The sequence below is a fragment of the Prinia subflava genome, chromosome Z (assembly GCF_021018805.1).
Source record: "Prinia subflava isolate CZ2003 ecotype Zambia chromosome Z, Cam_Psub_1.2, whole genome shotgun sequence".
NCBI classification, from domain to species: domain Eukaryota; kingdom Metazoa; phylum Chordata; class Aves; order Passeriformes; family Cisticolidae; genus Prinia; species Prinia subflava.
The window spans coordinates 68,527,052-68,551,486 of NC_086283.1; the positions used below are offsets into that span (position 1 = coordinate 68,527,052).

A 24,435-nucleotide genomic window follows, 5' to 3' on the forward strand; every position below is an offset into this window, starting at 1 on the left:
CTGTGTCTTATGTGCAGATTCAAATCCTGCTATAAAAAAAATTTATTCACTTCTTCATGGACATTTTCCCCTGCCCTCACGTACAATTTATAAATGTGTAAAGAATATTAATGGTGCATCTTCACTTACACACAAAGAGTGTATGCAAAAGAATGCTACCAGGTTGCATAAAGTCAATGCAATGTAGGTCTAAAATACATTCTACTTTAATGCCGTATACTACTGAACAACCTTAACAAAACACAGTGTGTTACACTACACATGCAATAATAAAATACTCCTTCAGTAGAAAATAAACGTATCCCTTTATTAGCATTTCATTAACTTTACAGACTAATTTTGAAGAAAAAGCCCTTAAGATCTGACTTACTTTGAAAGTCCAATTTAAAAAAGCAATAGTCCTTTCTATAAATAAATATAAGAATTACCTTATGTAAAACAGCACAAAATAGGAACTGAAAATGTGTTTAAAATGCTATGGATTGATGAAAAAGATGGGGGAAACCTGAGTCTTTCTACCAAACTTCAGGTGGTGACAGTAAGACTGCAGGAATTACTGCCCCCTCCTTCCTTCTTTACTATAATGGACAAAAAATTTTTGACTTCCTCCCACCTTCCCCAAAGAGCTCAAGCAACTCTATTAAATATCTATTAAGGAAAAAGAAAATTTATTGCCAACAAGTCAAATGTGGAGCTGCATTCAGGATAAGGAAGGTGAGCACATTTTCTTTCATCACAGTTAAACAAATTAAGTATCTCATATTTTGTATGGACTTAGAAGGAATCAGAGTGCTTAGAACAGACTCATACTCTCCTACTCATTCTAGGAGAAAGAGTAATGTAGAATCATGCTACATGTGTAAGCAGTGTTAAATAAATCTTTATACATAAGGAAGCTGAATTAAAGCTTGATTCTAGTATGCCATAATAACTTGATTGTCCAACATTGTTTGTATCATTTAACACAGACCATCCTGAAAAAAACCCCCTCAGACAAACAAAACCCAACAAGCTGTGGAACTAATCAGCAGACTATTGGAATATGCCAGCCTTTGAATTTTAATATCCCTAGTTCTGCCTTCAAGTACTGTGACTTAGAGAACTTAATTTCTTTCTCTCTTCTTAAATTTTCCAGTTATTCTGAGCATATGCAATCCTGACAGAGAACTTTTCTCACTGTATGGAAATGCCTGATTAGTACACTTTGATGTTCATCTTAACTTGAGCAAAAGTATGTAATACAATATTATGATAATTAGTATAATAAAAACAGAACAATAACTTGGACATGGTTTCTAAACGTGTCACAACTACTAATGTAAATTCTATGCTTAACTGAGTAAAATTTATTTTGATCACCTCGAACATGTAAAATGGGAGAGTTCATGCAGCACAATTCTATACAAAAAATCAAACAGATTATTGAAGATGAAGAAAAAAAGTATTAATCATAAATCAGAACAAAGCACAAGTTGAAAAGCAAAAATTTAACTCCTAAAACAGAAACCAGGTAATTTTCTGAGCATGCTTGAAAAATGCATCAAATAATTCTTCATGAATCTCTGCAGGCAGACACTTATAAATAAATGGGCCTCCTTTAAATTACCTACAGAATTATTTTGCTTCCCTGTTTTCTTTGGCTTTCTGCTTCCTCTTAACAAATATGCAATCCTGCATGTGTCAGGCACACTTCTTTAAAATCCACAGCCATTTAAACCCAGCTATGTATCTTTACCACCAAAGAAACACGTATGCACAACAGAATCTTAAAAAAGCCGGTTGCAGCAATGATGGATTTAAGTTATTAACCGATCAAAAAAAGATGGATGGTGGTCTGCTTTTCTTAATCTACATCATCATCTAGATCTATTTAAGGATATGTGGTACACTAACAAACTTAGTTAAGGTTTCGATAAAATCAGTAGAATAATCTGCCCTGTTACATTGAGACTGTATCGATCAATAAAATCACTTGTACTAGGAAAGTACTGTTAAGTACTGACAATCCCAGCCATTAATATTATTTAACACTCTGCTCACAATCTTTAATGAGGACAAAGAACATTTTGTCTTTTTATACTTATCATATCATTGTTGTTGGAACTCCTTACAGGAGATGTTCAGCCTTGATTACTGCACACTAAATGAAGTTAGAGACAGAAGACATTGAATAATTTTGGATAATGGAGAGAATTTTCAATGTGATTAATAGATGTACGTGATTCAACTGACTTTCCAGCAAAACATCAGTTAAATCTTATTTCACTGGATCCAACTTTTTTTTGCAACTTTCTAATGCTAGACCCTTTCTTCTCAGCATATTCACCTGCAATTAAAATAAAACTAGTTTCCAGAAACAGCAATCAGGAGATAAGCATCTGTTCTGGACTTGATGGGATTTTTTTTTTCTGCAAATAAGCCAATTTGATCTTAAATTAGTTAAAAATACATCCTAACAGTGAATGTATATATAGGACAAAGGGAAGGACTGCTTCTGCAGAAATGTTTGTGGTGCCAAATGAATAATACAAGGAAGTCAAAGTGATTCTTATCCAGCTCCTGCTCTCAGACATGGGAAATGGTTAAACAGAAACCTAGTGGGAAAAAAACCCCACAGGTCAGGCACACAGAGTATAAGGCAGAGAAGGAAAAAAAAATAAGCTCACATTTTGTGCAGAACTTTTATAGCTTAAAATTTCAACGTCTGAATTTAGCTTTTAAGTATATAACCAATTACTTCCCATGTGTAAAGCATTTGGTCTGAAAAAGCATTCGCCTTTACAAGTAGCTTTGAACAGTCACATCATCTGCATACTTTTTCATTATCTATCTGTCTGTCTATCTATCTATCAATCAATCATCTCAATAGATACATATCTCTACAGATACAATTATACATATACATATCTCTACAGATCTCAATTACTCAAATATGTCTTCTCAACCACACAATTAACTCGTTTTTCTTTTTGGATAGTGTTCATGATCCATACAGGGCTCAGTTCTTGAAAACATGGTAATTTTTAAACAAATCTAGTAACAAGCTGAAACACAAACATGTCTCTAATGTACTTTAAGGATTAACTAAGAAAGGTCATTGCTTCAGACCAAAGATCCATTTAGCACTGCATCCTATATTCCAAAATGGCTATGAATGGATACCAAGCAAGAGTGCAAGACTACCATAGAAGACATTTTTCTTCAAAACAAAATCAGCTTCAAAAGTTATTTCCAACTACAGGACCTTTTACACTTGATAGAGGCTGTCCTTTCATATACCTTTCCAGACTTTCAATTGAACCAACTCAAAATTTTGTGTTCACACAAAAAAAACCTTTGGTGAAGGTACACAGGTATATGGGAATAATTACATGCTTGATACAGACTAGATTTCGGAGAATATAAAGGAAGAAAATTTGTAATGAATGGGTAAGTGTGGTGAATGGACATGGACAGAATGGATAAATATGATGAATGTGAACTGCACAGAAATAAAATTTAAATAGTTGAATGATCACTGACTAGCTCTAAAATATTTTTGCCATTGCATTTCCATAATTAAATAGTACTTGATTCATTTTTATTGGACAAAGGTAATAAAATGTCTCATAAAAGCGTATGTATCACACATAAAGATCTCAACAATTCTAACCATCTCCAACAGCACCAGTTCACCTCTACATTACATATGTAACATCAAAAACTGTTCCACTTAGAAAGCACTTACAGATTACATCTGATCCTAGATATGCCTATCAGCTTACACCATAATGAAGATATTTCTGTCTTTATATGAAGCATTGGTTTTTGTTCTGCTTAGAAGAGTTCAGATAATTTTATGTGCTACCATGGGACCACTTCTACCTCTGCTTCACAAAGAGAAAACAATGAAAAACCACGTACATCACCAAGGACTTCTTTCCTCCAAAAAAATTTCTTTTCTTTCCTGATCCTACTCCAGGCAAGAGAGCTCTGAAACAGGATTTCAGCTGCAGTTACAGAACAGGCATATTTGGCTACTGAAAGGCAAAGCTCTAGCAAACACACAATGGGGAGTACTTACACACTGGCATCAGGAGCCTAGATGCCTCATCTTAGAGCAGAGATCTCTCTGGTCTTCTTGACAATGGACAAGCTATAAAGTTATGAATGGCTGAGTTTGCATTCCTTCTTGTTAGAATAGCAAGAGGTCAACAGAAATTGAATCAGTTAAGCAGTGAAGAACTAATGAAACTCCCCATGAGGTGACAGAAAACTCTTTTTCTTCACAATTTGATAAAAAACCCTGAGAAATCACATTAACAGTGAAATTGCCCCTCAGTGAAAAGGGGCAATGACTGAAGCTCAAGAAAAACACAATTGTTATCCCCAGTTGAATATGAAATTCTGTATTGAAAGGTCTGAAATGCTCTGCAACAGAGTTTTCAAACTAACAAAAAGAATGTTTCAGTATTTCTTAACTGAATCTAAAACTTTTACGAAGTAACATCACAAAATTAGATCAACTTAAAAGAAAATAGTACAAAAATCTTGTTGGTACTCACTGTCTAGTCAAAAAAGGTTATTTACTTATTTAAACTTTACCACATGGATTTTTGTATCACTGTTTATTGAAGTAATCAAAGAAAACCACAGTGGTCCATGAAGAAATGACACCTTGAGCCAAATTTTCTGAATTGACAGTTTGTCCTCCCTCGTCTAACTAACTACATAAATAGCTTATTTGTCCCCATATTTTTGCAGTTGTGGTTGAACTGTTGCCCCCAAAAGAGTAAAAAAAAAAGTAATATAATAATGTGGACTTGTCTTCTTTTCATTTTTGATGAGCTTACTCATAAAGCAACTACATATTATTCATTACATTATTAAATCCACTGCTTTCTTAACTCCACCCTGCTGGAAACTAAGACAACTAAGGAGTATATGATTGGATTTTAATTTCTTAAGAGTAAAATCATTTCAGATATGGTTTTACTTATGTTTTTCAGGAAGGATTGGTAGTTAAAATATTTTTAAAGAGAATTGCATTCTGAAGAATACTGAAATATAGGTCAAAGTGCTTCTCAGATCTCCAGATTATTTCCTTAAATGGAAAACAAATCTCTAGTCCAGTTTCATAAATGCCATAATTCATTTTTAAGATCTGGATTCCTGAAACTGCTGGAATGTTGAAGTTCATCAAGTCTTCATGTCTCACAGCCAAGGAGCACTTTAAACCAATCTTATCTCCAGGAATCAGGACTGTTCTCTTTGTAAAAAGTTCAAGAATAAATAAAAGGCAAGTATGTTTTTTTGACCTCAGCCAAGAGAGAAATATTAGCTCTACATATTAACTCTGGTTAGAGACGTATGTACATAGAGACCCTACATAGACACAGAGCACTTCAGAAGGTCTACAACACTCTGTTTTATATTAGAGTCTTGCTAGTCACAAGAAGAATTTCTTCAGGTCCTTCAGACCACATGAAATGAGTTAGTACACTAAAACTAATAAAAAATATGGGCCTCCTTCAAAATCTCTACCTACAAGCAAATTATTTCAATGAAGACTAGCAGCAGCTACCAAGTCTCATGCTGAGGTGTGGGTGCCACTTCACAGTGAATTCTGTTAACGATGCTTGTTATCTTGTTGGACTGATGATATCAGCAAATGATGAGATTTCTTCAGCCCAAGGGGGTTAGAAAATATCTATTCCATTGAACTTTAAAAGGCAGACCTGTCAAAGGGCAAGTCCCTGGGGCAGACTGACTGGATGGCAATAACATCCAGTGTCAGCTTACTGGGACAAGGATATGACCTAACTCCAAATGAGCAGGTGGCTAAATCAAATTCTTCCCCATTACCAATTCACAGAAAATAAGCTCTGTAAAAACTGCTCCTCCAATAGTATATCATATCAAATGTATTTGTAACAAATACTAATCTGATCCAAAGCAGCTGCAGCTCTCTGATAGCCAGTTAGATAAGGTCCCTCCAGTGCCACCCTTGGCAAAAACAAGACTCCAACTACCTGTTCACTTGGTCAGTCTACAAAATTACTTACTGAACTCAGACACAGTAAAAACCATGTAAGAGGGAATTTTCATGTGATTTATATCTTATTTAAATACACATACAAACCAAATTATATTTCTGTATTGCTTTGTGATAACAGTCAGTCCGAGACTGGACAGTGGATGAAGAAAACTCAAACCAAACAAACACCATCCAGAAGCTACAATACTGGTTATGAGCCTGCCCCATAATCTTCCACACTTATCTTCACCTTCTGGTACTTTCAAACAAATACATTTATCTACACTCACTACTATGAGGAGTCATAGACTTTCAGGGCAGATCCTTTTGGCAGGCCTTCTCAAATTATAGGTGCCTTATACAACCAGCTGCTTAAAATCCTTATCTTCTAGGTTTCTTCAACACCAAGCTCCTCATGAAGTTCATCAAGAGAAGATATTGCTAACCATAAATAAATACTAAGTTCAAATCTTATTGCAGACTAAAACGACTATCAAGCAAGATTTTTGTCCTCAGTAGTGTAACCCAGTAGTTTATTTTACAAATTTAAAATCAAAACCACCTGTGTTCTTATCTCTGCTCTACTGCAAGCTACAAGCTCAGATATACAAGCAAGTAACTATAAAGTTACCTAGCTGATGGCCACCACAAGGTAATTAAAGCTGGTTTAGTGCTCTTCTACTGGCAGTAACAGGGCTTTTGAGATATAAAGGAGAACAAGGGGAGACCTCATTTACAACATTGTCAAGAGGGGAAGAGGAGGGGCAGGCACTGATCTCTCCTCTGTGATAACCACTGACGGGACATGAGGAAGTGACCTGAAGTTGTGTCACAGCAGGTTTAGGTTGGATATTAAGAAAAGTTCTTCACTCAGAGGGTGGTTGGGCAGTGAACAGGTTCCCCAGGGGAGTGGTCACAGCACCAGCCTGACAGAGCTGGAGAAGTGTTTGGACAGTGCTCTCAGGCACATGGTGTGACTCCTGGGGTGTTCTGTGCAGGGCCAGGAGTTGGACTCGATGATCCTTGTTGGTCCCTTCCAATTCAGTTTATTCTTTATTTTATTTCTTATTTAGCAAAGACTAAATCAGCTCAGCTTAAGTTCTTTGTGCTGCATGCACAGAGACATTTACCATGATAAGCAGAGTAGCAATAGCTTATTTCTTCATACTAATTTGCTTGAATGTTTGGGGCCACAATCTGTCATTCACTTATCTTTGCATCTGTTTCCTCATTAATAAATTAAACATAATCCTTCTTTCCTCTTGTCAGTCAGTTGATTGTTCTCAGTATTCACAAGGACTCTGTAAATATTATTGGATATGCAGTTGAATTACTAAGCATATTCGTGCTTCTAGTCAATTGTTTCACCATATAAAAAACAAAAGTTGCACATTCCAGCAAACTTGTAAAATATGAAAGTCTTACTTAAAAATAGTGTAAGATAAATCATTCTTTCAAAATTACATGAAAACTGGTCTGTTACAACAAGAAGTCCTGACCCAAGCTTTCAAAAACAGAAGTAAAATAAGCAGTCTTATGGCAATTAACTGGCAGTGCCTACTGATGCATTAAAAAAATTACTCCTTGTAGTTCACAATTTAACAATCATTTATTTGTAATTTTGTTACTCTTCAGAAAGATATAATGAAATGTTTCTGAGCTCCTATTCATCCACTCCAAGAAAAAAACAACCTGTGCTGAAAGGATTTAAAAAGGAGGTTTCACCATGAAAAGGTCACAAAGAAGCAACAAGGTCCTGGCAACTGCAGCACCTTCTGTCTTAGACAAGGGTGTGTCTTGCTTTCTTTACTACTTAGTACAGAGTGACTCGACTACTCTCATTTCATGTCAATATTTTTATCTGCATTTAATTATAGGCAACTACTTAATTAAAAATGTTTAAAGAACCCAACACAGTTAGACCATGTCATGTACAGGTCTGCATTTGATGGCTATCTGCATGGCATGCTGAAACAAATTCATTGAAAATTACATCTACGTAATAGCTCAGTATCTGCATATGGTTCTGGCTGGTTTCATACAAAACAATTAATGACTGGCATGACTTCATAAAAGTTTATTTGCTGCACAAATGTCTGGCTAAATGCACAACCACTGACTAGTGACAGTAGTAGCCAAACAGCTCCTACAGATTAACTGTCAGTAGTACTACCTGAAAAAGTGTTTGGAATATTTTGTGTACATGGTGTTAAATAAAAAACTGATTGTGTCTTCCAAAATTGTATTATATTTCTACACCATGCCTCGGTAAATGCTTGTCACTGTTAAAAAAGCCTCATAACTGAAGTGCCTTACTATGAACTTTTCATTGTTTAATTATCTTAGAAGTTAAATTTTCACTGATGATTAATTCTGCTTTCTATTAGTGGAAACAAAAATTAATTACATTGACAAAAATATTAACAACTTTTCTGCTTGTTTAAATTAGTATGCACATTAGTATGGATATAACTTAGTGGCTTGTCATGTTGATGATACCCAGACAGATGATGCCCAGCAGTTTCTTCCAATCTAAACCACTGCATGTTGCAGCCAACAGCAACAGAACAGAGGAAGAACTAATTAAATGCGCAAGACTGCAAAAGGACAAGAGCTGACTAACTCTTCCAGTAGGGGGAGATGTTCTTTTACAGTTCATCAGCAATTAAAAAGCCATAACCAAAATAAGCTCTCTATCTTTTTAACGAAATAAACTTCTTAAGACAAATTGGTATATGTGCCTTGGTAGTGATTACGTCCAAAAGAAAGTTGTATGGAAATCAGAAAAAACAAAAATTCACTGCAAGTGGCTGATGTGAGTAAAAGTAGAAGACTGTTATTCTTGCCCTCCTCCCAAAACAATTATGTTGACTCATCATTTCTATGATCCCCTTCAGTAAACGAGCACTTGCATTAGGGCAGCTGAAAGTGGAACGTGTTTAGAGTTAACACCTTTATCTGGCTTTGCCAGAAACAGCTGTGAACCTACACCACGGGGCATTTTTTAAAGCAATCATGGTGACAATAGAAATTCCATTCATTAAAAATGCATGGGATTTATTCCTGATATATTTAGATGGCTATACAACTGCATCATTCCTGAAGACTCCTTTAATTGTCTTTATCAAAATCATGACCCATTTAGGTAGAACCTAAGACTTAAAATGCAAATGTCCAAACCAACTAAGAATATGAGATGACAGGTGCCTATTTCAGCTGGAGGAAAAATTCATATACAGGCATTTATAGCAGACTGATATGAATTTGATGAGCTGATGCTTCCCTAGTCTGTCTAAACAGAGGTAAGCTAAATAATGCCTCCTTATATTTTTCAGGCAACACTTTGGATTGCTATAGTCAGGACAACTTTGGAAAGAATAACATTATTTTCCTCATTTTAGGCAGGGGAAAATGAAGGTTCACCAAAATCGGTGAGCACCCTTTGGAAAAATCAGGAAAAAAATGCAAAACAGTCTGGTTTTCTAGCTGGTAGTCCTGCTAAGTGAACAGAAATCACTGCTGCTGGTAAGTATCCAGATCACTTCCCACCTCTAAAATTGTCTATCAGTAAAATGCCACACTTGATACTTTCTAATGCTCTGGAAACAGATGCTGCTTTTACTTTTAGCAGGCTGCAAAGAGACACACCTGCAAGTACAACTCCAAGCCTTGTCGTCGCTGCTCCAGGACCTTGGGGACCCAGTTTCTCACGTGCTTTGAAGGGATCTCCGGTGTTCTTATGAACTTCTTGAGCTGCAAGAAAAATAAAAAAAGAGAAAAAAACATGGATAGAAACAAAGTATAATAATGTCTCTTTAAAATAAACAAGTTCATGTTAGTGATGTAAAAAACCTATCCATTATGAACAACAGCATTCAAATGAAGTTTCTTACAATAATTTCCCTGAAATTATAAGAGATGACATACCTACAGAGTGCAGTTAAAAATCTTCCCATCCAGTTGCCCTGGATGGTAAAGAGGAATCCTACTAAAATTGTTTTGTGACTAATGGCCTGAAAATAAAATGGCAACTATTACATGAGAACACTTGAAATTGGAGTTTCCCATTAGCCTACCTGGGACAACACCTCACAACGTCATCATGACATAACCAGAAATAACCTTGCTAAGTGCAGTGAACACAACATGATGGCTTCTAACTCCAGATTGCTCTTGCTGGAGCAAATTTTTTCAAAGCCAAAAAATTTTAATGTTTTCTTCAAAACTACAGAGCAAAAATAGTAACTGAAACAGACTCCATTGCATTTTAATAGAAGGTAGCATTCTTTCTGTTGGATATTGCCTCTGAATAAATCTGAAGCAAAGAATGCAAGGAAAGAAACTCAAAATTGACTTTGACATGCATACCCATGGGAGACTGAGAATTTACATTTCATCTTTGAGCTTACTGAGATGTCACTACAGGAAAAATCAGTGGCAACATATCAACGTCTCTGCAATCACAAGTATCGAGGCTGCAGCCGGGAAACCTCAATTGCTCTGGAAACATTTTGCAACTTTCTTACTTCTTAACAGTGCTAAATTACAATCAAACGTGAAGTGAGAAAAACAACACTCCAAAATAAAACTCCAAACCCAGCTACGTTTACTGACTGATGTTAAAAACAGAATACAACCCCCCGTTTTTCCCTCTAAATTGATTTGGGATGTTGAAGAAACTATGGTCACTACTGCTGCAAACTGTGACAGCATCTGCAGGTGAACAACAAATGAGGAGAACGCTCCAGATGAGTGCAGACAAATCTGAAACCATACTAGCATCCACCAAGACCTAGCTGTTTATAAGATAAATACTCTGTGGCTGGTAACTCAGCTGATGATTAACAATCCTTTTGTGCTCTGTGGCCCTGTTACATACAAAACATCCAAAGTCCAACTACTTAATGTGCTGGACTAGATACTGGTTGTAAGTACAAAGCCAACATTATACAGATATACAATAATCCAGTCATATCTATTGCTACAAATAATTATAACAATGTTAAGCAATATTAAGCAAAACCAGATATGCATTAGCAGTATTTCTTCAGACTTCAGATTTCTTCAGACACAAAACAAAATATATTTGAGGACCATTATTGCCCACAGTATGTTCCTGTCTGTAACACTGACCTAACACCTACTGACATACTGTAGTCTCTGTTTCCTGAAAGACTTAAAGATGGCTCACATTATCAAGTAAAGAGTTATTTGTCCAATTGTGAAAAGACAATATGACCTTGAGTATACACTAGTTATTCTAAAATTATAGACAACTTGCAAAACAAGATGTTTTAAACTTCAACAAAATTTGTGAAAGTTTCACTGCAGTAGTTTTAACACTGTGACCTTCTAGTGTTATTGTACTTAAAAAGAACCACCAATACCTAATAATGTATAGGAAAAGAAGTATAAAAAGAGATTTGGGGATAAATATGAACAAATGGTTGTATTTTTAACTATGTTATACACCTGGAAATAATTTAATTGTCACTAAAAAAACCTTCCATGTGAGTAACACTTTTGTTCAGATTTATATATAATACTGTAGTGTGAATGGTGCATAGTCTGAGAGGCAAGGTTTGTTGTTCATAATTAGGGCAAAGCATAATGGCCTATGCAAACTATTTCACAGAAGCCAATTTCTGTGGGTGGTTTCTGTCAAAAGAATCATTTGTACTCCTGGTGTAATATGGCAGTCTTGAAAATATTTTAAACCTTTTCCACTACAGCCAGATTGCACAGGATTTGGGGCTTTACTCTTTTATACAACTGAAATCTGTGAAAGATTGAACTCAAGACAGAGGGAAATCCAGGTACGTTCTTGGAAACAGCTTTGTTTAAAAAATATAATTAATCAAAAGATTGATTGGTATTCTGATGAATGAACAATGTCTTCTGTGAGCAACAGTGTCTTCCTTCCTCCATACAATGCCAGTGAGGCATGCTGCTTTCCAGAGAAAGGCACAATCTCCTCATCAGCATCTACATCCATTTTCCACACAGGTGTTCTCTACAGCAGCTTTGTTTCTCCTATGCACTACAGACATCTCCAACACTAAGGGCACCTTGAATATGCGGCAAGTCTAAAAAGACCTTTCTAACTGCCATATACTCACAGCAATTTAGAATGAAATGTACATTTTAGATTAAAGCGGAAGAGAGGAACAAAAGATAAATACCGTATTGGCATGCTGATAGCAAACTGATGCAAATGCTTTCTCTAGGATTTCTGTAATACTGAAAGCACTAAGACAGGTTGAGAGCACCAGCTGTTCAACAATACTAACCAAAATTTTACAACCTCGAGAAGTAAGACATTAAAAAGGCACATTGTTGCCAAAATACGCTATATGTTTTGCATCTGTGCAGGAAACAAATAAGAAAAAGTATCCATTTTCAGAGTAATATAAGCAGACAGCAAGTGAAGAAGAAAATGAAACAAATTGAAATGTGCCTGCTTAGAATATCTGTTTTTCAAATTTGTTTATTTTGCTGCTATTTCTGCAAAGAGAGAAAGGGGGCATCATCTAGGGTTTTTCTGGTGTTCTAAGAAATCTATGCAAAAGGTGTTATTGCAGTGAAAGTGGTGTACAAGAAGACAAATCTGAGAGTGAGACTGCAGTCATCCGTTACTTTTATGTGGAGTAATTGCGCAGCTCCAAAAATTACAGTGAAGTTAGACCTTCTGTCCCATCCACCTGAACAGCTGGGAGAAGGCCAGTTGTGAGTGTTCTGCTCACTGTCCATCCTGCGATGGGCTGAGAATGAGCCCAATTATCGCCTCTGCAAGAGGAGGATACTGTCAGTCTTGCAATTGTTGCAGCTGGATGATGACTGCTTGGAGCATGTCACCACAGCCCCTACGACATAAGTCATCCACCAAGTGGGAGTGGCTCTGGGACATCCAGCTGCCCAGGACTTCCATCATCCTAGAGCACCACAAAGGTGGGCTTTAAGGAGTACTCAGGTGTCCTGTGGGTGGCATCCAGCCTCTATGCTCATTGAACTGCTTTCAGAACCATGCAATGGTCTTTGAGACACTGCAACCCTGGATCCAACAGGAGATGGAGATATTTGGCAACAGTGTTGCATGAGTCATGGTAAAGGACACCGTCACAGCCATTCCAACCAAACACAGGATGGATGCAGAGCTGCTGGGCTGGATGTTGAGGGTGTCCCTCCAAAACTGCACAGTGACATTCAGGCAGCAGCATGCACGTTTTGTTGTGCAATGCAGCAGCAGAAAGGCCACCTCCTCCACTGCTGCTGGTGGGGATCCTGGCAGCCTCACCTCTGCTCCCATTGCCATTCTACAGAAGACAGGTCAGGTAAGGCTGTGCCCAGGGTTGCCACTTCCAGATGGTGCAGTAAATCCTCCCCTGAAGGGTCACAGCAACTCCTGAAGAGAAGGGAAAGAGACCCCCAAGGCCTCTCCAGGAAACAAGAGCCCAGCACATCAGTGATCTTGGAACATGCTAAAGCAGGACTGGGCCACCATCTGCAGCATGTGTCAGCCCCCAAAAGCTCCAAGCTCTAATCAGCAAAATAAAATAAATGCACAAATCTACAGGGAAAGTCTCAGTGCTATTAACAGTATAGATTCTATCCTCACCCTTTTTCGCTTTTTTGCTAGGTAGGATGGAATGTTAATGCTGATTGTCCTCCTGCTTGTGCCAGATACTGTTTCGTTGTTCCTCTAAAGGCAAGTACTGTCCAGTTCCATGCCTGCATCTTTGCAGCTGGTCCTGCAACAGGTATTTCCAGGCAGGGGTCTCCAGAACCAGCCCCTGACCCACTGCTCATCACCTCAGGCCTGGCCTCCTCTTCTCTGTACCTTCTGCACCATGTCCCTGGGCTCTGCTCTCCTACCAGCCTGCACTGCCTGGTGCAGCCTTGCTATGGTGGCCCTCAAATCTCTCCTCTTGCCCAGAGTTACAATTTGGTGCTGCTGTCCACATGATACCAGTCATATCCTGCCACAGCAGGAGCCCACGAAGGGGAAGTACAAAGTACATCCTGTCCCCGTGAAGAGACATGGGGCAGCTGTCCAGATGGTGAGCAGCCCAGGAAAGGCTTCTGCCCACAACCACAGGCTTTCTCTTCCCTCTTCCAGATCCAGCCTTGGGGTTGGCTTTTCTTCTCCTTTGTTTGCAAAGGGTGCACCTGCAGGTGCTCAGCAGATAGATGCCAAGTGGCTGAGGACACTGTGTTCGCATAGTTCGGAAAAAAGTATGATAAGGGGTGATCTCATTGGTTCCTGAGAAGACGAAGTGTAGTGGCAGGTGCTGAGCACTTCTCCCTGGGATCCAGTGATAATACATGTGAGAATGGCTCATAGATGTGCCAGGTGAGGTTCAGAATGAACATCAGGAAACATTTCTTTACCAAGAGGGTGATGAAACACTGAAACATGCTTCCTTAAGAGGTAGTGGATGTCCCAAGCCTGCCAGGGACATTTGAATATTCTTAATATAATGCTGTAATTTCTGATGATTCCTGCATTGCTTAGGCAGTTGGGCTATATAATTGTTGTAGGTTTTTCCAACTGAAAATATTCAATTATATTTCTAATTCTAATTCTGTACTACATAGCATTATACAATATTACACTGTTCTAACAATAGGAGACTGCCTACTTGGAAAGCTGCATTTTAAAGATGTAAATCCTGATTTTTCCCTCTTATTGTTTCCTACTCTATTTCATTGTATAAACTCTATTCATCTGCTTTACCTTGAACTGCAGAATTATTCTCATCTGTAAAACAAAACACTCAAATACTGCAAGGCTAAATGGTGGGTGAGTTATTTTACTGTTTCTGACACTGTTGCTTATTTAGTTTCATATTTAATATGAACACAAGCATGACAATATCTGAGATCTATCTGTATTAAAGCAATAAACAAGGAAATGAGTACTAATAAGTGGCAGATTATACCACTACTGACACAATAAGCAAATAAGTAAGAAGCACTAGCACATCTTCATTATGGTGCAGTAAAGCAAATGGTTCTTGCCTTTGGACTTTTGATGGGTCAATAGTTGTGTTTTGCTCAGACAAATTTGCTTAAACCTATACACCTTACAAGCCTGGCAAAACCATCCTCTGTAGCACTAGGTTAGCCTCTTTCCTGTGCTAATTCAGGACCACCAGCAAACATACTGGTGGAAATAAACTTCTCTGACGTTGCACTGACAGGAGCTGTAAATACCCATGCTGGTTTCTACTGTTTGCAGAGGAAGCTTTTCCATAATGAAGGCAAGCAGCATCAGTCTAAGTAGCTGATTGTGCCCACACTCCACTGCCACTCACACATACAAACCAAGAGACATTAGTTAACCCAGATCCTCGGACTGAAGCTCCTCATTACAGCCCCACTGCTGCTAAGGGGCTGTAATGCTCCTCCAGAATTCTCCTTCACAATACTTGGCCTCCATAAAGCAGAATAAAAAAATAAAGCTTGCCTTTCAGCAGCACAACTGCACAGCAGTATTCAGTTCAGAGTGGAGAGAAAAAAATCATACTTTTTTCTTTAACACTGGTCAAAGCAATTTAAAGACGTATTAGTAGATAACCAGACTTCAAAGTACCAAGTTCCCTTCTATATGTTACTAAGCTGATTCTCTAGACAAGCTTAGCAGATATATTAAATTAATTGAGATGGTTTACTCGGTCATTTTCATGTCTGGTTTCCTCATGTACAGAAGTTATTTCCTCATCTTTACACATGGCAGTTAACAATAAAATTTATAGAACTAACAAATCATTTGCCTAACTGGGAAAAAACCCCACTCAATTTATTTGTTGTTGGAATGTGACTTATTTTGTGACTTTACAAGAAGACAAAAACATACCACATACAGGCATTTTAGCCATACAGCATGTAAACAATAATCAAAAAGAAAAATGAGACTTAGTAACGTGAGAAATCATCACTCCCTTCTACAAAACAGAGAAGAAATTGGGTTAGTTAGGAGTTAATTGCCAGAGGCATGAGTCACAGGACATATTTAAGATAAACCATGAATAGGAAGAATTACAAGAGAGATGAAAACATCACTGAGGCAAACAAAGCTACATATTATAAAGAAGAAGATCAGTACCTTTTTATGAAGTGCATGGAATTCGCTATACCTCTTCTCCACAAAATGTTTCCTTCCATTCATCAGCACTTCTATTTTAAAGACCTGAAAATTATAAATAACAAAAAAGAGGGTAATGTTACTTGCACAAAACAGTTCAGTAATGCGGCTGTGACTGGACATTTTACCACATTATTCTAAACAGTCTCAAAAAAACCCAGGGTGCCTCATGAGTTGCAGAAGTAAAACAGTGATTAATGGTAAATATGGCTGAATCTTCTGTTAAGATGTTTGTTCAACAAACATGTAAAGAACCGGCTTAAGCATCGATTTACATTAAAAACTAAGCTTCACGTTAAAAACTAAGCATTAAAATATCTCCTTTCAGAGAGATGCAACATACTTTCAACTTACCAAAAAAATAAAAAAAAGAATGGTAGGAACAGAAAAAACAAAAACAAAACCAAAACAACAACAAAAGAAAACTAACAGGGAGAAAGAAAACAGTTTAATTCTTTTCCCCTCCTTACAATACAGTGTACTAATACATTCACACATGTTCAGAAAGAGCTGGATAATATATACATCATGTTATGCATGGAAATAGAGAAATAAATGCAAGCACTATATTCGAGGCTAATTTCCTCCTAACCTGCAAATTCATATCTAGTCTCAAATGAACTCAAATGAACTAGTCTCAAATGTGCTATGTACGCTGTAGGAGAAAACAAAACAAAATGCACACATGGCAAATGCTTGTTTTCTTTGTGTGATACATGTGACAGCTTTTGTAGCTGCCTCTGGAAGGTTGAAAGGCCAGGAGAAGCAACTCTGTGGATCCACTAATTAGTAGTCACTAACATGACATTTTCTTGATTCTCAGGTCAGCAGGTCAGTTTTGAGGGCAAGTGACAAGAAATATTTTGAGGTACTCAAGAAAATATTGTCTGTTAAATGAAGACAAAATCAGCAGAGAAGTAATACAGAAAAGATGCCTGTTCTATCCAGGAGTTCTTTGTTTTCTATTTTGCCCAGAAAATCTTGGAAATAATTATTTTCAGGACAATGAGAAACAATGTTAAGCACAGATGATCATATCAAGACCCAAAACTTAGCCAAATAAAATGTTCTTTGAAATAAATTTGCAAACAGTGTTTATGCCTGAATGCAGAAAAAAGGGGTTTTGCTCACAACATGCCCAGCTAGCATTGATCAGAACAAACACTAACATATCATACTTGATAAACCCTTTCTCTTGTCCTCTAGAATCTGCCTTTCAAACAGGTCAAAATGCTATGGTTTTCACTGGCTAGCCAAATAACATTAAAAACAGTATGTTATTTAATCCAGACTGAAATGCTCTAACCTTTGTTTGAATGCAGTACGGATAGGACCATAGTAATTTCTCCCCAATATTTACATTACCAAAATTTGTTTGGGTTGCTGTAATAACCTGTGCTACATTCTACATCTTTAGGGATAGGACTGTCTGTGTTTTAACAGTACGAGCAGACGACCTTATTTGGGTGCATTGATTTTTTCCCCCTCCTATCTATTTGGACTACTTTGGAAGAACAGCAAGAGGCTATTGAACAATTTTCCTCTACACATGAAAAAAATCCAAGGCACCCCTACAACTTATTTTGTCAGTTCAGAGTTGTAAAGAGAATCATATGCAAAGGAAAATCAATGTAGCTTTTTTTCTTTAGTTAAGATTTAACATACTAATTAAATGAGAGGAAAATATTATTTACATTTCATATTCTACACACTACATGAAATAAATAGTTCTGCAAGGAACAATTTATTTTGGATTACACAGGATCAAAAGAATTTTAAGGATAACTTGTTAGAAAGAATGAATAACAAAATACGAAACTAGTTAAGTGAAAAGTGATCATGAGTCTCTAGCTAAGGTGTTGCAACAGTTTTGTATTTACTTGATATTAAATCTCCAGGAATTAAGAGGAACTTATAACACCCACTTACTTCTCAGACAGCTAAGAGCCAATCACCATTTAAGTTTAGCACTTCTGTTGGCTACAGGGTTTGCTAAACAAGTTGGAGAAGTCTAAGGTTCCCCTGCCTCAGCTGTAAGCACTCCCTTGGCAGGTAACTTTCTTGTGAATCACAGGTTGGCATGTGCAGTTCCATTTTGTTTTTATTCATATGTGTGTCTTCAGAGAAATATCTGTCCCTCTGAAATCTACAGCCTCATCTTTCCATAAAGGAGAAGAGTTGGATTATGTGAAAGGAAATATAAATCTCTATGTAGACCTTCCTTTCAAAGCACATATCTATTATGTTCTGTGTTTCATAGTGGGTTGAAGAACCACATAAATTACAGAATACCAAAAACTATCCTACATTTATTTTTCATCCTGCTTTAATTACAATTTCATAATTTTTGCTACCGTCATGACATTGAACAATATATTTGACAGTTACTCTCGCAGAAGGTGCAAGAAAGAAGCACAACTTCCCACGCAAAGTAATGTTATTTCACAATACAGTCACTGCCACCCTTATACCCTCCTTGCACTGGTGTAGGCTTTAACTTGCCCCTCACTATCCAGAGGCCTCAGATCCAGCTTTAGCAGACACCTAAAATTTACAAAACCAACAACAACTCTGCTTGGCTTGAGGTTGAATATCACTGAAAACAAAACCATGCAAATGATGTTTCTAATCCACTCACTGTGGCATCTATACTGCAGAAATATAAAGCAATTTGTGATAAATAAGTGGACAACTCAGAAATATTTGTTGCCTAATTTAAATCTAAATTGATTTACCAAGTAACTTGTAAAGTAGGAATGCAAGAAATAACACAATTGTGCTTAAAAACTTGTATTATTACATTATTTTATTTAGACTGCATAAGTTCCAGGTTTGCATCCTCATTGTTTACACGATCAGAATTCACAAGAACAAATTAAAAGCACTAGTTTCTGTGCCACTGTTTCATAAAATGACATGGCTTCGTGTGAAAGACAAAAAGACACATTAAGTTGGGAGAGAGAGATAGGAACTCTTCATGGATACAAAATAGCTATAAACAAATCTTGGACAAATTGAACTGTGTAATTGCAGGCCCTGGCAGAAAAACAATGTAAGGAAACTGGTGAACCTAGATGAGAGTGCCAAAATAAAGATGGAAGAACTATGCAGGGAAAAAAATGCAACAGTGCTAGGAAATTACTTTTCTAGTAAAAATGTTCATGTTCTTTGAACAGATAACTCTGAAAAGATATATGACTTTTTATAAGTGACATAGTTAAATGAAAAATGCAAGAATTAATCTCTGAATTAGACAAACAAAATACTTTTCCCATAGTCACTGAAATACCAGAAATTACACTGCTGAACAATCTGCAGTTCACCCTGACTAGGTAGGACACAAGGGACCACAGATTTGAAGACACCAATTAGAAAACTGCAAGAGTACTTTGAAACTAAAACTGTCTCACTGTTCTTGGTTGCTGCTACAACAGTTATCAGCAATGTCCACACACAGCTGGATAATTATCCATTAAAAGCATTCTTCCAACAGACTTTAACCCACATAAATAATGTATGGGGCAAAAATCTCTGAATTAGATATCAGCATGAACAATGCCAATCTTTTAAATTAGTAGAATTGCACATCTGCCATTGTAATTCATAACCATCAAACTTGTCATGAATTTTTTTTAAAAAATATCCTATGGTCTTTGTTAATAAAATAGTAAAAACTGTCAGGTCTGAGTACAAAAGAGATTTGCACATAATTTTTCCCCTCTTCACTTTGTTCCAATTATATGCATTATATTCAGATCCTGGGAACCGTTTCCTTCTTTTAGTTGTTAGTAACTTTGCCTAATTTTGCCATTTTCCTGAATTTATCCATTTCTGATCATTACCAAACCTCTTAATGAATGGTCCTTTTTCAATATTTTCAAGAATAACAGATACATTTCTCTTCTTGTTGCAGAAATTAGACAGTACTACATAGCAACTGAACTGGATTATATATAGGCAAAAAATTGGTACTGGATCACTGTGAATTTCAAAGACAGAAAGCAAAAATGGAAGAAAACAAGAAAACAAGAACTAATAAGATGTACAAAAACTCTTCATGGTGCCCACAAGTGCATATCGAGAATTGTGGGTAACACTTGACACTGCCTCCCTTCAGTGTTTACCTGTGTCACAAGTGTGCATTGGATACAAAAGAACATCTTTTATCTGAAAATCTGGTGCCAAAATATGTAGCTCCAGTAACTTAGTCTCAGAAAAATCCTACAGTGATCAATTTAACAAAAAACACAGACAAAAATGAAAACACACATGACCGTGAGTAGGGACAAAAACGAACAAGTATAGTAATATATCAGCTTGGTTTTCTATTACATAAGAAATACACAGATGTCTGTCACATTCACTTATGGAAATTATGCTAGCTACATAGTTTACTTTTATGCTAAATTAATCCTAATGTATTGTGCATACTTATTGCACATGGAAAAGTGAACTGCAATACTTTTGAAAAATTACCCTTGAAAAAGAGATTTGAGACAGTGTCATTTAGAATAAGGAGATACAAAAAACAGAAGCAGAAAAAGATAAATTTAGAAAAGCCAGATACATTTGTCTAACATTCACCAGGAAAGAAAACTCCACAAAATTCTAGTGTCATGTTTTTATCTCTCAAGACCAAGCTAACTGAACCTAATTCTATTTAATATATTACTTACAGAAATAAATACATCCCTTCAGATGCTTCAGACACTTGACAGACTTTTGTCCGAGGAACTGATAATGCATTCAAAGTGTCAAGAAAACTCAGCCTTAAACCTTTGCCATGGCCATATGGAAGGAATTCCAGAGGAAATGAAATGACAGCTACAGTTCATGAAAAACTTAATAGGATTTCCATGTGTTTAGTGTTTGATTATCAGTCAGGCAATGGCACACTTTCTGTCTCCGTTGTGCTATGACTATGACTAGAAGAAGACCACAGGAAATAGCAGAGATCAAAAGATAACTTTAAACCTATTTCCATCCGTCTATTTCAGGGGAAAACAATATTCTACACGATCAGTAAAAACACCTGGGTGGTGGTACTAACCAGAGCTGCAACAGCAGTTTGGCATCTTAGCAGTGTCAGTGCCTCATGGCAATGCTTCATACTTCTGAATGCCCTCCACAGTAGAGGCAGAGATGGGGAGAGCATTCAGAGCCAACTCAAACCTCAGAGTAGCCTTGATAAAACTGAATCTCACTATCCTCCAAATGAAAACCCACTAACTTATTCTGACTTCATCTTTTGGAAAGCAGGGCAGCAAAACTCAGTTCTGCAGTGGGCAGCTCAAGGGCATGGAGGTTGACATTGGCCACAGGGGCATGAGGCAAGGGCAATCTCCCTTTTGCTCTCTAACCATATTCCCCCCAGTTCTAGTTCTCCTTTGTCTAGCACCCAGTGTTTACTTTGGTTGTCACCACCATTTCAAGTTACTGATACTTAAGACTTTCTGCTCCCTTCGTGGGTTGTTTATAGTCACATCTGTTGAGTCCTCTCTTTAGAAATTGCTCTTTTACACAAGTAGCCCTTACGTGAGCTCCTGCAGTCTGCCTGTAAGAACTGGTACCCCCATTCTGCTGCAGAACTGAGAAATGAGTTGGGCACAGTAAAAAAGGAAGCAGTATAGCCCTGTGGAGACCAGTTTGCTCCATAAGGTTTTGCTTTGGGCCCCAAAGAAGAGATGAGAGTATTTGCCAGAGGCAGTAAAGGAAGAGAATAAATGCCTGAGGTATCGAGAGTGTTGGGAGAGAGTATGAACAGACACAGAGCTAAAAGTCATCCACCCTTCCTGGTATCATCCTCACACATGCTGAACATTTTCCTGATGGCAATGAGAGCAGGCAAAAAGCCAGAGCTGCTGTGGGGCAAGTCAACTGGCACAGACATTTGGGCACTGGTCCTGAAAGCTTCTTCAACCTCCCTGCTTGCCTGGGGCAGGTGCTCCTTGTGCCTGTGCCTCGCCCTCCAGCAGTACAGCTCTGCTCAACATACATTCCACTTATTTTGAGGGGCCCCAAAAAGGCTCAGATCCACTGCATTATCAGTTATAAGATTTGCTCATCTCACCTAAACTCAGCTCAAAATTTGGGTTAAACTCACAAAGAGTCCATTCCCTCACCCCAAGCACTGTCATGTCTGTTATATGAAATCAGACTGTTTCACTTAGTCTCAAGTACAATGTACAATATTAAGTTACAACACAAGGAAAAAAAGCACACAGTTTTATTGACTATGGAAATAAAAGCTTGATATTATGCAATGATGACACTGCTTTGTCCAGAGTTTCTGCGGGAGAAAAACTATGACAGAGAAGTGAAATGTTCATTGTAGGAATTCCAGAGAGTATTCCCAACAGCTCCAGCCTATGTGAAGCAGTTACCTGACCCATCCCAGTGTGGGAAAACAGCCTTACTGTTTTTAACATACAAAAATAGATTTTCTACTGTGACATAAGAGAATAAGTCTATTGTTTCACTGACTCCTCTTAAATCTCATATTCCTGCAATCCAACTAGGGCTTTCATTGCTAAAAATAGTAACTAAATAAAAAAACGTGTATGTAAGAACAATCACTTGTTCTTATAAATGTGACTCCTAATTCAAAAGCCTTATTAATTTATACAATCTTCAGACACTTGTTTACTTTAAAATGTTTTGTCTTCTCTAACAGTTACTGGTTTTACTGGTACCAGTATCTACCTAAATCAGATTACAATCTCTTCAAGAACCTTCCAGCATGCAGTTTGTATTTTCCACCAACAATACAACATAGTAAAGGATTATTTCCTTACACTTCCCCTGCAGTCTTGCAGTATGAGGCTCCTCCCATTGTAAAATGGCAGTGTTAGTAGGAATGATGTACAAAAGGTGTGCAAAGGATTCAGGGATATTCTTCCTGAAGATGGCCTTTTAGAAGTGTCTATCATATTTCTTAGAATTTGGAGAAAGAGATAGTAAAACAGTTCATACTGCAACCCAGTCAGGCAGTTTTGTAATTTATAACACGAGAAGCTCAAGGGAGGCTTCTACGGAGCTGTCACTGTTGAATGAAAGAGTAGCTGACATGTAAGAGTAAGTAGTTTTCTGATTTTTTCAACTCTCTTTAAACCAATCTTTTCCAAACACATGGTTCATAAAATCCCATTGGAACCTCTCTGTCATTTCCTGAAAAATAACTTACTTGGCTTTCTAAACTAAAAATCTTCTCCCTTGCCAACGATACATTGGCTATGGAAATCTAATTTATAACCAAACCAATATGCTACAAGATCTGACTTGTTTTTGGTATTTTTCTTTATTGGCCCTGTAGAGGACAACTGTTACACAGATGACAGACACCCCTTCAAAATCTCATTGTTACTGTGGTTACCTATTTGACTAACTTCCTTAAAGTCAAACTTAAGGGAAAATTTGATTGTTTACTGAAAAAGGAAAAAGTTTACAACCCATGCTAAAGCCTATAGTTATACAGACGAAAAATAAAATCAGCCTAATCTGCTCTATTCGATCATCTGGATCATCTCAATGACTCTTATCATAAATGTTCTACTAATAGAAAAACTATGAGCCTTTTAATAGAAAATATTAGTTTTCCAACACAAACAGTAAATTGGGATAAAATACTTGAATACTGCAAAAAATAATTTATGCCACAAGTGCAACAAACAGATTAAATCTAAGTTGGATAAAATATAAGGAATCTTCTATTTTGTCACAAAATCCTTTGCTATTTTCTCTGGAGAGTCTGTAATGAATCGTCTCACTTCCCAAGGCAGGATGCAATTCCTGATTGAATGTGAATGAGGCACAGTGAAAGTGTCCTCATATTGCAGCCAACTAGCAGCAAGAAGCTCCTTTTTGTGAGAGGTTAGATACAACACTAAGTTTCTTTCTAGAAACATTGAGTCTGTGTTATTCTATTTGCCTTTGAATTTGCTGTCTGGAGAACACCTGGGTGACCTAATGCCTCCAAAGCACAGATATTTTGTTTACAAACAGAAATGTAAATGGTGCCAAAGAACACATAAGAAGATATAAAAGCAGCAGGGTAATAAGCATTTCAAAGGAACTGACTTTCTACTGTCTCACTTTCCATGGTATGTCTGCCATAGTACATGAATTTAATCTTTTTCTCTGCTGGTGAGTAACAAAACATACATGAATACAAAATACAACAGAATCTTGTTATGACTTACTATAGTCAAGATACCATATACACAAGCTATTAAAGTCAGCTCTACATTCATCATGGTGATTAAATACCAGGGGGAAA

General features: G+C 37.1%; 1 protein-coding gene across 2 annotated transcripts in view; it reads right to left on the reverse strand.

The window, feature by feature from the left end:
* SNX24 (sorting nexin 24) overlaps nt 1-24,435 on the reverse strand; it is an 88,712-nt gene that overhangs the window by 27,013 nt on the left and 37,264 nt on the right. For both annotated transcript variants that reach the window (XR_010083537.1, XM_063423176.1), the window contains exons 2-3: nt 16,122-16,205; nt 9,665-9,769 (exon numbers count right to left, since the gene is read on the reverse strand). Coding sequence is in view for 1 of the 2 variants with exons in the window: in XM_063423176.1 (XP_063279246.1) it covers nt 9,665-9,769; nt 16,122-16,205 (189 nt within the window). In the remaining variant the exon portion in view is untranslated. The remainder of the gene's footprint in view (nt 1-9,664; nt 9,770-16,121; nt 16,206-24,435) is intronic.